General features: G+C 41.0%; 1 protein-coding gene across 4 annotated transcripts in view; it reads left to right on the forward strand.

Moving 5' to 3' along the window:
* Positions 1 to 12,808, forward strand: part of LOC139369511 (protein tyrosine phosphatase receptor type Ja) — a 66,711-nt gene that overhangs the window by 32,306 nt on the left and 21,597 nt on the right. For 3 of the 4 annotated variants that reach the window (XM_071108763.1, XM_071108777.1, XM_071108770.1), the window contains 4 exons: positions 1,380 to 1,637; positions 3,900 to 4,148; positions 11,710 to 11,970; positions 12,191 to 12,463. In XM_071108763.1, the coding sequence (XP_070964864.1) occupies positions 1,380 to 1,637; positions 3,900 to 4,148; positions 11,710 to 11,970; positions 12,191 to 12,463 (1,041 nt within the window). Of the gene's footprint in view, positions 1 to 929; positions 1,191 to 1,379; positions 1,638 to 3,899; positions 4,149 to 11,709; positions 11,971 to 12,190; positions 12,464 to 12,808 lie in introns of all 4 variants that reach the window. The other variant, XM_071108757.1, reaches the window with a different exon arrangement.

The raw sequence follows: 12,808 nt of genomic DNA on the forward strand, positions 1-12,808 counted from the left end.
AGGCTGGTATACTCCTCAATGCCATTGTATTAATCCCGGAATGTATTCCAGTCTGTGCTAGCAAAACAGTCCTGAAGTGTAGCATTCGCGTCATCTGACCACTCCCATATTGAGCGAGTCACTGGTACTTCATGGTTTAGTTTTTGCTTGTAAGCAGGAATAAGGTGGATCGAATTATGGTCAGATTTGCCAAATGGAGGGCGAGGGAGAGCTTTGTATGCATCTCTGTGTGTGGAGTAAAGGTCATCTAGAGTTTATTTCCTTTCAACATTATCAGTGTCTCTGAGCTGGACTGAACCAGAGGGAAACAGCTCCTTCGATAGAGCAGAGCGGACTGATAGCAGTAAAACTGTGAATACAACTACCAGTGGGACAAACGTTGACATCACTGAGCTGACTGCTGGAGTACAGTACAGATTAATGGTCTCTGCAGTCATTGCTGATAAGATTACTGTAGGATTACCCATACTTTTCTACCAGTATATCCATAAGATACTGTAAAAAACACATTTTTGCCCCAAAACGTTTCATTAAATTGATCATGCTATCAATCTTTACATTATGCTTTTAGAGGAATGACTTTTGCACCCTACCTTACCTTACATTTCAGTAGAAGTGTAAAAGTAGCAGGCTTCTCCTCATTTTATGAGGAATTCAATAAATAATTATGATTCCTGTGATCTTTTACCAAAATGTCCCTCTCTTGCACGCACAGAGCCCGCAATCACCAGGAACCCTACTGTCTCTGATTAATGAGGAATTCAATAAATAATTATGATTCCTGTGATCTTTTACCAAAATGCCCCTCTCTTGCACGCACAGAGCCCGCAATCACCAGGAACCCTACTGTCTCTGATTAATGAGGAATTCAATAAATAAATATGATTCCTGTGATCTTTTACCAAAATGCCCCTCTCTTGCACGCACAGAGCCTGCAATCATCAGGAACCCTACTGTCTCTGAAATCACAACATCATCTATGTCTCTGAGCTGGACTGAACCAGAGGGAAATAGCTCCTTCTATAGAGTAGAGTGGACTGATGGCAGTAAAACTATGAATAGAACTACACATGGGACAGCCTTCAACATCAATGAACTGACTGCTGGAGTTTGGTACACATTCAGAGTCACTGCAGTGGCTGGAGATAACATGACGGAAGGAGTTGCTTATGTAACAAATCAAGCCACAAGTAAGTCTCACTGAAAGTTGCTTAATGCAGATTTGTTTGCCTCAAACTGAGCTGGAAACTAACCTCAAACATCAGATGACTCTTCTCTGGCGTTCATCCCTTTCTCGGTTGTTCTCTTCACCGACAACCTTCTCTTTCGCTCTTTTCTTTCTCTCTTTCTCTCCCCCTCTACTCCTCTTTCACAAACAGAACCTGCCGTCATCGCAACCCCTACTGTCATTCAGACCACCACGTCTCTCTCTCTGAGCTGGACCAAGCCTACAGGAGAGGCAGCAGGCTACAGGGTGGAGTTTCATAACGGAGGAACAGTGAAGGACCAACTTACATCCACCACCTCTGCCATCATAGTGAGCCTGACCCAAGGGACCCAGTACACACTCCAGGTCTTTGCCATCGCCCAGGACAAGATAACAGAAGGCGACCCTCGCACCGTATACGTATACACAAGTACGACTAAAGCCCAATGATATACAGTGCCTTGCGAAAGTATTCGGCCCCCTTGAACTTTGCGACCTTTTGCCACATTTCAGGCTTCAAACATAAAGATATAAAACTGTATTTTTTGTGAAGAATCAACAACAAGTGGGACACAATCATGAAGTGGAACGACATTTATTGGATATTTCAAACTTTTTTAACAAATCAAAAACGGAAAAATTGGGCGTGCAAAATTATTCAGCCCCTTTACTTTCAGTGCAGCAAACTCTCTCCAGAAGTTCAGTGAGGATCTCTGAATGATCCAATGTTGACCTAAATGACTAATGATGATAAATACAATCCACCTGTGTGTAATCAAGTCTCCGTATAAATGCACCTACACTGTGATAGTCTCAGAGGTCCGTCAAAAGCGCAGAGAGCATCATGAAGAACAAGGAACACACCAGGCAGGTCCGAGATACTGTTGTGAAGAAGTTTAAAGCCGGATTTGGATACAAAAAGATTTCCCAAGCTTTAAACATCCCAAGGAGCACTGTGCAAGCGATAATATTGAAATGGAAGGAGTATCAGACCACTGCAAATCTACCAAGACCTGGCCGTCCCTCTAAACTTTCAGCTCATACAAGGAGAAGACTGATCAGAGATGCAGCCAAGAGGCCCATGATCACTCTGGATGAACTGCAGAGATCTACATCTGAGGTGGGAGACTCTGTCCATAGGACAACAATCAGTCGTATATTGCACAAATCTGGCCTTTATGGAAGAGTGGCAAGAAGAAAGCCATTTCTTAAAGATATCCATAAAAAGTGTTGTTTAAAGTTTGCCACAAGCCACCTGGGAGACACACCAAACATGTGGAAGAAGGTGCTCTGGTCAGATGAAACCAAAATTGAACTTTTTGGCAACAATGCAAAACGTTATGTTTGGCGTAAAAGCAACACAGCTGAACACACCATCCCCACTGTCAAACATGGTGGTGGCAGCATCATGGTTTGGGCCTGCTTTTCTTCAGCAGGGACAGGGAAGATGGTTAAAATTGATGGGAAGATGGATGGAGCCAAATACAGTACCATTCTGGAAGAAAACCTGATGGAGTCTGCAAAAGACCTGAGACTGGGACGGAGATTTGTCTTCCAACAAGACAATGATCCAAAACATAAAGCAAAATCTACAATGGAATGGTTCAAAAATAAACATATCCAGGTGTTAGAATGGCCAAGTCAAAGTCCAGACCTGAATCCAATCGAGAATCTGTGGAAAGAACTGAAAACTGCTGTTCACAAATGCTCTCCATCCAACCTCACTGAGCTCGAGCTGTTTTGCAAGGAGGAATGGGAAAAAATTTCAGTCTCTCGATGTGCAAAACTGATAGAGACATACCCCAAGCGACTTGCAGCTGTAATCGCAGCAAAAGGTGGCGCTGCAAAGTATTAACTTAAGGGGGCTGAATAATTTTGCACGCCCAATTTTTCCGTTTTTGATTTGTTAAAAAAGTTTGAAATATCCAATAAATGTCGTTCCACTTCATGATTGTGTCCCACTTGTTGTTGATTCTTCACAAAAAAATACAGTTTTATATCTTTATGTTTGAAGCCTGAAATGTGGCAAAAGGTCGCAAAGTTCAAGGGGGCCGAATACTTTCGCAAGGCACTGTATATATTGAATATAAACATACTATATACAGTACACTAAATACCAAATACACTGAGTGTATAAAACATGCTCTTTCCATGACATAGGTTGGCCAGGTGAATCCAGGTGAAAGATATCATCCCTTATTGATGTCACTTGTTAAATCCACTTCAATCAGTATAGATGAAGTGGAGGAGAGAGGTTAAATAATTATTTTTAAGCATTGAGACATGGATTGTGTATGTGTGCAATTCAAAGGGTGAATGGGCAACACAAAATATTAAAGTGCCTTTGACCAAGGTATGGTAGTAGGTGCTAGGCGCACTGGTTTTTCATTCTCAACAGTTTCCAGCGTGTATCAATAATGGTCCACCACCACAAGGACTTACAGCCAACTTGACACAACTGTGGAAAGCACTGGAGTCAACATTGGCCAGCAACCTTGTGGAACGCTTGACACCTTGTCGAGTCCATGCCGATGAATTAAGGCTGTTCTGAGGGCAAAAGGGGTTGCAACTCAATATTAGGATGGTGTTTCTCATTTTTTGTACACTCAGTGTATTTTTCTTTAATTTCTTGTTAATAAGTAGAGCAAAATGTTTTTTTTTCTCACCCCTTTTCCTCCATTTTGCTCTACAGAGCCCGGAGTTGTCGGCAACCTCAATGTGATTGGAACCACAACATCGTCTGTGTATCTGAGCTGGACTCAACCAAAGGGAAACAGTTCATTCTATAGAGTAGAGGGGACTGGTGTCAGTATGAATACCACAGAAACCTCCACTACCATCTCTGGGCTGACTGCTGGAGTGCAGTACAACTTCACAGTCACTACAGTGGCTGGAGATAAAACAACTGTAGGAGAAGGCAATACAACAGCCACTTTCACAAGTAAGTCCTCTTTCAAGTTTGGTGTGGTATGACTCAAAGATTTGGATACACAGGTAAGGAGAATATGTAATTGGCGAAAATGGCTAAACAAAGAATTGGTTGTTGACTAGCCTATCCATAGACGGTAACTAACGTTAGCGTCTAATTCAATTAGGTATCTTCCATCCGGAGGGGTTTTATTAAAAGCTCCAACGCTCAGTCTGAACTAAACACGCATCGCTTGCGGTACGGGTTTGGAAACATAAGGACCTCATTTTTCAGATTAGCGATAAATAATAAAATGTTCAATTACTACACACATCTTTATAGGGTAAATGTTCCTAGACGGCCATATTTCCTTGTTTACGGAAGACAGACTGCTGCGAACACCTTTGCGTAACGGATGGAAGGATGCCAAAAAAGTGTTGTAACAGAAAATACTGTTGGCTGCAATGGTGTTAAACCTGGTTAAAACAGTATCTATTTTGCGCTTGTGAAATTATTTTGATGTGATATGAAAGTAAAGCTCTTTATGTTTCTAGAACTGTAATGCAATTGAGAATTGATTCATGTTTAGAAAGAGTATTTGGCTGTTTTGCCTGCCAGCACCAGTTTCCCTCTAAACATCCTTGGGCCTCATTTATATAGCCGTACATTTCACACTAAATGTCTGTGTGCGCCATTTCAGAAAATGTCTGCTCACTTACAAAAATATAGAGATTTATAAACTTGGCACACGCCATTCATACACATATTTCCCGTTATAAACCAGACCCGTTGTAAAACTGCGTGATCGAGCATTAAAACTCTGCCTGGAAAACACCCCCCATTCGCCTTTTGTGGTGACAATGTCCTTTCTTTGCTGTATAATTTGAAACTTGACATTCGACAACGACAGTTTCTTAAAGAAAGAGCAATGGCAATTTTGATCACATTTCTGTAGAGGTGTGAGCAGACTGTTTCGATATTTTGCAGTGACTTTTTCTAACTACAGTAACTGCCTGTCCACACATTTTGCAAGATTGATTGTATATTCAAAACAATTTAAATGCTACAGCCCACACTTCGATGCAAAATACTAAATTGTTGTTCAATAGTAGTTTATTGGGTTTCTATGTCCTGCCTTAGTATTCACCTAATTTTCTACGGAAATATGGCCGTTTGTTTTGTGTGGGGGACTTCCGGTTAAGCACTTTCAGCCAATAGTTCGCAGCTTGCTAGCCAACTAACTTAGTATCGCTTCTCACAACTTTCCGAACATGGATTCACGCAAAACGGGCATTTTATGTTCGGTTTAAGGGGATGCCACAATAACTAGCAGAAACGGAAGCTGTTCATGGTGCTGGAGTGTTTTGACCACCTAACTTTTTGTTGCGGAGCGAGTGCAGTTGTGAGGCACCTTTTGATTTGAGCCCATCTCTGATGATGTATCATGACGTCTGATGAGTTTACACTTGCAGGGAGGAAGGAATGATTTTTACATTTTTTTAAATGTATTTTTGTTAACAACAAATCCTTACATAATGCACATGAGGGAACACAAGCATACATAGATTACAAACAATGGACAATCGAGCTAGGGGGTACAATATCACATTACAATTACACAAGGACCATACATATACTTACAATTCTAACAGCTTTTTTGTTAGTAGAGCATTTAACCGTCTTAAAATATAGTTCAATTTCTTTTTGTAGGGAAGAAAATGTGGTTTTCTGTTTGTAAATTTACATTTGTGTATATGAAATTTGGCCAAAAGAATAATGAAATTAATTACATAAAAATGTTTCAGCTTATTTCTATTGTATGTAAAGAATCCAAACAGTACATCTTTCCACAATAGTGTAAAATCTTCATAAATGTGTTCAATTATAAACCTACTGATGTCTTGCCACAGTTTTCTTACATGCATACAATGGCAAAAAAGATGCAACACTGTTTCTGTGTGGTCATTACAAAAGGAGCAATTTGAGTTGATGTTTTCGTTAAACGTCTTCATATAGTGGTTGGCAGGATAATATTTATGAATAATTTTAAAGGAAACATCCTTAATTTTGTTAATAAATCCTGTTGTGACTAGGGGGCAGTATTTTCATTTTTGGAAAAATAACGTACCCAAAGTAAACGGGATATTTTGTTAGGACAAGATGCTAGAATATGCATATATTTGACAGCTTAGGATAGAAAACACTCTAAAGTTTCCAAAAATGTAAAAATATTGTCTGTGAGCATAACAGAACTGATATTGCAGGCGAAAGCCTGAGAAAAATCCAATCCGGAAGTGCCTCGTGTTTTGAAAGCTCTGCGTTCCAATGCGTCCCTATTGAGCAGTGAATGGGCTATCAACCAGATTCCTTTTTCTACGTATTCCCCAAGGTGTCTACAGCATTGTGACATAGTTTTGCGCATTTATGTTGAAGAATACCCGTAAGCGGCTACATTGTGTAAGTGGTCACCTGATGGCTCTCAGAGTGACTCTCACTTAAAATACAGAGGTAGCCATTTTTCCAATCGGTCCTACTGAAAAACCAATTGTCCCGGTGGATATATTATCGAATAGATATTTGAAAAACACCTTGAAGATTGATTATAAACCACGTTTGACATGTTTCTGTCGATATTATGGAGCTAATTTGGAATATTTCTCTGCATTTTCGTAACCGTAATTTCCGGTCGATTTCTAAACCAAACGTGAAGAACAAACCCGTGTGATTTTCATGAATAGGAATATTTTATATTTATGTCCGTTGCGTTATGCTAATTAGTGTCAGTCGATGATTACGCTCCCGGATCCGGGATGGAGAGTATCAAGATGAACAAGTATGTGTGTGGCAACATCCAAACTTTTTCCCAAGAGATATTATCAATAAATCCATTCCAATAAGGCATGACATAAGGTACAGATACAGATACAACATCCTGCTGAAACAAGGTTCGTATCGCTCTGTTGTTGAATGGACCAAAAGGAATGATTTTTAAATAGACCGCCCTTGCCCGGAAATTCGCCACTCGTTCGTCCCGCGACGATTGTGTTTTCAGTCACGGTAGCATGTGGGTGCTTTATATGCGCTACAGTCAGTTAGGATTGCATGTCTATTATATTAACTATAGAATTATTCACACACGCCTACTGTATGATAGCTAGCAAATTAATTAGCTAACTAACGTTAGCCTGCCTAGCTGGAACTTCCGAAGAAGGAAAATGTTTTATTTCTACAATTTCCAAAAGCTAACCAGACGAAAACATCATTACTTTTACGAGATGTGTTTGTGCATTAGTAGCACAATTTCTAACTTATTTACACTTGCATGTTTTTACTTACATTTGTATGTTGACTCCATAGTGACGTTGAGGTTTTAAGTTTTGGCTGACTTTTCTTAGCGGATGTACAATCATCGCAAATTGAATTATGGGGCGTTTCAGGCCCCTAAGGGAACATAATTGTACACTCGCAAACTCCATTAAAAATGATGGCTGAGGGGCTTACGTTGCAAACTTCCCTTGCTTGGCTAATAATTCGGACCGACGACAAAAATGGCTGCGGGTATTCCCCCAAGGGTATAAGCCGAGGGTAAGTGGACGAGGGCGTGTCTTTTGAGTTTGAAACGCAGCCAGGGGCTTCACCATCCTAGATCTGCTGTATGAGAGGAAGGTAAACTTTGCCATACCAGCCTTCACTCAGAAAGGAGACCAGCTGTCTGACGAGGATGTCACAAGCACGAGAAGAATAGCTAATGTACCTATCAATACATGTTGAGAGAGTTATCAGACGACTCAAGGGTGTTCAAAATCCTCTCCCAGACTGTTCCCATCAACCTGACGCACAAAATGGACAAAGTTCTTAAGAATATGTGCAGCACTTGTTAACATGCAAGGCGAGATCATCCATGAGGATGCTGAGTGAGCAGTGAGAATGTTCATGCATATGAAATGTAACTCTATATGCACTATCATTTTATCCACATGAGGTACTCTGTGTATATATAGTTTCCTATTTCATCTGAATCATGATCCTACACTTTGCCTGTTCCTGATAATTACAGGCATTCAATAGGTGCTCTTATCATGCCTTCTTCAATCTATTTAAAAATAGACACCAGAAGGTCTAACAGACCAAGAGGGAAGACAACTGTTTACCAAGTGCCACACTTGATTTCTTCATTTGTGCCCTTGAAAACCAAACCCAGAATCAAACTGAAAACACATTTGAAACCCTCAAGACATGCCTCCTTGTCCTTCATTTCAAAATGTTAAGTATCAAAGAAAATGTCAGAGTAGAATTTCATAGTGTTTTTATTAACACCACAATTTGCCAAATGCAAGATGAATTATGGTATGATTAGATAAGTTAATGAAGTGACATATGAAAAGAGCTATACAAGGTACGATAAACAATATTCCTAGTTATCCGTAGGCATGTAGGATGAGAGCTGTACAAGGCGGGATATAAAAAAAGTCACCAAGAATTATGCAAATATAATCAGGTAAATGTACATATGAAGAGAAGTGTGCAAGACAAAAAAAAACACAAAGACTTATGCTTAGATAATAAGGTAGAGCTGACAGAGCTTTACAAGGCACAAAATATAGGAACAATTTAAAAACACAGACGTATTAGGACCCTATATACCACAGATTAACATATTTGGAGCAGAGTTAGTCTGCCTGACTGGAGTCATCTACTATCCTTGGCAGCATAAGTGTGAAATAGAATCCCTTCAGTTCAGTGATAACAGCACAGAACTTCACATCAAAAGGCACATCAATAACAACCTGCTCGGATGGAGCCCAGACAAGCAGTTTGCATCTCTCGAATCCTATGCAGAACATGCCTATTTGCACCTGCATGTAGTACCCACGGGCTCCATTAGGTCGCCGCTGAGGAACCCCATCCACCAGCTTCACATCGGTGAGTTTGCCAGAGAACAGTTCAGTCAGAGACTCACACTTCTTACTCAGAACAGGACATTTGATTTCTAGAAGTTCTTGAAACATTTACACTCCTCCACCATAACATAAACGTCATAAAATGACAAGCATTTCTGTCACTGCATGTTGATGCCGTGTTCGCCATGAGGCTGCTGTAGCTGTGTGGCTGCTGCTGGAACCTGACGACTGACTGGTTTAGCTGTAGAAGGCTCCCCAGTGGAACATTGGCCCCTTCCAAACTCTTAAGTGTGTTGTGGGGGTGGTAAACAGGAGTTGGAGAAACCAGGTAGAATGTGGGATGTTTTTCAGCATCAGGGACTGGGAGAATAGACCGGGTGGATGGAAAGATGAACGGAGCAAAGTACAGAGATCCTTGATGAAAACCTACTCCAGAGCGCTCAGGACCTCAGACTGGGGGCGAAGGTTCACCTTTCAATAGGACAACGACCCTAAGCACACAGACAAGACAACGCAGAAGTGGCTTCGGGACAACTGTCTGAATGTCCTTGAGTGGCCCAGCCAGAGTCCAGACTTGAACTCGATCGAACATTACTGGAGAGACCTGAACATAGCTGTGCAGCAACGCTCCCTGACAGAGCTTGAGTGGATCTGCAGAGAACAATGGGAGAAACTCTCAACCTGTTTTCACTTTGTCATTATGGGCTATTGTGTGTAGATTGATTGAGGGGGAAAAACAATTTAATCCATTTCAGAATAAGGCTGTAACGTAACAAAATGTGGAAAAAGTCAAGGGGTCTAAATACTTTCCAAATGCACTGTACACAGGCCTTCTTCAATGTAAAATATAAACTGTTCACCTGTAAAATGTGACTCTATATTTTAAACTATGCAGCCTATGGGATTGCAAAATTTGAAATGCATATTGCCTATCTATTTACTAGACTACTAGGCCCAATTAAATGAGAGATGCTCATGGTACTTTGTTGTATAGCTACTTCCTTCCTCACCTTATAGCACCCACCACTGCAATCTGTATGCTCAAATCGGCTGGCCCTCGCTACATATTCGTCGCCAGACTCACTGGCTCCAGGTCATCTGTAAGTCTATGCTAGGTAAAGCTCCGCCTTATCTCAGTTCACTGGTCACGATAACAACACCCACCCGTAGCACACGTTCCAGCATGTATATCTCACTGATCATCCCCAAAGCCAACACCTAATTTGGCTGCCTTTCCTTCCAGTTCTCTGCTGCCAGTGACTGGAACGAATTGCAAAAATCACTGAAGCTGGAGACTTTTATTTCCCTCACCAACTTTAAATATCAACTATCTGAGCAGCTAACCGATCGCTGCAGCTGTACATAGTTCATCTGTAAATAGCCCACCCAATCTATCTACCTCATCCCCATACTGTTTTTATTGTATTTACTTTTCTGCTCTTTTGCACACCAGTATCTACTTGCGCATCATCATCTGCTCATTTATCACTCCAGTGTTAATCTGCTAAATTGTAACTATTCGCTCCTATGGCCTATTTATTGCCTACCTCCTCATGCCTTTTGCACACACTGTATATAGACTTTATTTTTTCTACTGTGTCATTGACTTGTTTGTGTTATTGGCTTGTTTATTGTATACTCCATGTGTAACTCTGTGTTGTTGTCTGTGTCGAACTGCTTTGCTTTATCTTGGCCAGGTCGCAGTTGCAAATGAGAACTTGTTCTCAACTAGCCTACCTGGTTAAATAAAGGTGAAATAAATCACATAAATAAATATTACGTGGACGTGTACACCTAAATGTTTTATATGCATTTTGACAATCATCCACTTTGCAACATGTTATTTGACTCGAGGATGAGCATTACCACGTGTACAGTAGGATTATAGGTTGCACTCTCATTAGTATTGCAGTTATTTTAAAGAAGTTAACTGCAGGTCCAGAGTACTTGAATCGGCAGTCTTAATAGAGGAAGACACTTGGCTGTATCAGTATCAGATGCAGCGTTGTAGTGCGAGGAGTGGTACTCCCTCACTTTTTTTCGAATTTGACTTGAGAATACACAGAGCCGGTTAAACTATTTCTGGAAAAATGTATTCTCACAAATTCTAAATACATTCTGTTTCACCAAAAAAGGTGAAATAAAAACAAAAATAAAACTTTGGGAATATGAACCCATCATGGCCAGAAACCGGAATTTATTCTGCAATGGTTCTGAAAATAAAATCGGAAAAAGATTCCTATGTCTAGTTATTTTATATTCGAAAAATTAAACACATAGATTTTCGCTCTTCTCACTAACGACAACTGGCTGAATTCTTGTTTATATGCTTTTCATCATACCCCATTTGCACAAAATACTTACTTGCCAGTTTGCAATACAATATTTCAACAACTCGCAAATGTGCGTATGCATGGTCTAAAGTTTGCAGGGAGGTGAGCACATTCTCACGTGAAGCGACATTTGTATGAATGACAACTTTTGCATGAAAACTGGTGCACGCACATTTCGGTGTATATTTTGGACGAATTCCCGTTTTTGTAAATGAGGCCCCTTGGATGTTAAGGAGTAACGGCAAGCTCGCTGACACTCCTTAAGAGTACAGTCTTGGGCTGGCTGTGACCTTTTTGTCTTTTCTATTCTGTCTATATTTCCGTCATTGAAATTAAACCTTTTCGATTGTGTCATGACAGACCCTAAACAACCTGTGAACATTGTGGCTACTGGACCAGGGACCAGTCAGCTGAATGTGACCTGGACCTTGCCTGGAGGGAGGGTGGACCAATACAATGTGAACATCTCTAATGCTGCTTTAAGCTATGCGTCCAGCCAAACCACACAGACCACAATGGCCAGCTTCACTGGGCTACAGTCAGGGAGGGTCTATGAGGTCACAGTGACTGCTGTAGCTGGACACTTCAGGAACCAGTCTGCGACGGGCCAGTTAGCCACTGGTAAGTCATGGCCAGTGGTGGCTATACTATGCATTTACTGTAGAGGTTCTGAAGGCTTCGTAGTAGTTTTGTAGTTTCTGAGAGTTTGAATGAGAGAGTGTGAGGAGGTTCTCTCTGTGTTTGTCCTGAAAGAAAAGCAAATGTGTGTGTGTGTGTTTTGTGTGAATGTGAATTTGGGTATGCAACTTTCCTAACGTCTCTCTTATTTCTCCATTGACAGTACCCAACCCACCTGGACCCCTCAACATCACAGAGAGGACAACCAGCTCCCTCGCTGTCCAATGGAAAACCCCTGGTCTAATGACTGGTGTTCCGGGCATCTCCTATAACATTAGCTACTATTCTACTGGGACTGGAGCAAGCAGCCAGTCTACCGCTAGTCTCATTTATAACCTGCTCTCTTTGTCCTCTGGAACGTTCTACACCATCACAGTGATAACCGTGGGACCACAGGATCTGGGAAGCGCCCCTGTTAATACATCTGGATACACATGTACGTACACTTGTAACAACTATATAGTGTGCTTGGGGTGCCATTTTTGACAATGTGAAAATGTTGCAGAAGTCTTCTGAATTCTTTCTAATACTATGCACAGTTGATGCATGGTCCTGTATGGATCAGTTGGTAGAGCATGGCGCTTGCACTGCTAGCGTTGTGGGTTAGATTCCCGGAGCCACCCATACATAAAATATATGCACGCACGACTGTAAGGCGCTTTGGATAAAAGCATCTGCGTAATGGCTATTATTTATATGATATATTTTTTGAAATACATCAGGTTAAATGCGGCTACGTAGCAAATTTCATATCCTAGTAAGATCATCGATTTAAGGTTGA

This window comes from Oncorhynchus clarkii, chromosome 2 (genome assembly GCF_045791955.1).
Source record: "Oncorhynchus clarkii lewisi isolate Uvic-CL-2024 chromosome 2, UVic_Ocla_1.0, whole genome shotgun sequence".
Classification (NCBI taxonomy): domain Eukaryota; kingdom Metazoa; phylum Chordata; class Actinopteri; order Salmoniformes; family Salmonidae; genus Oncorhynchus; species Oncorhynchus clarkii.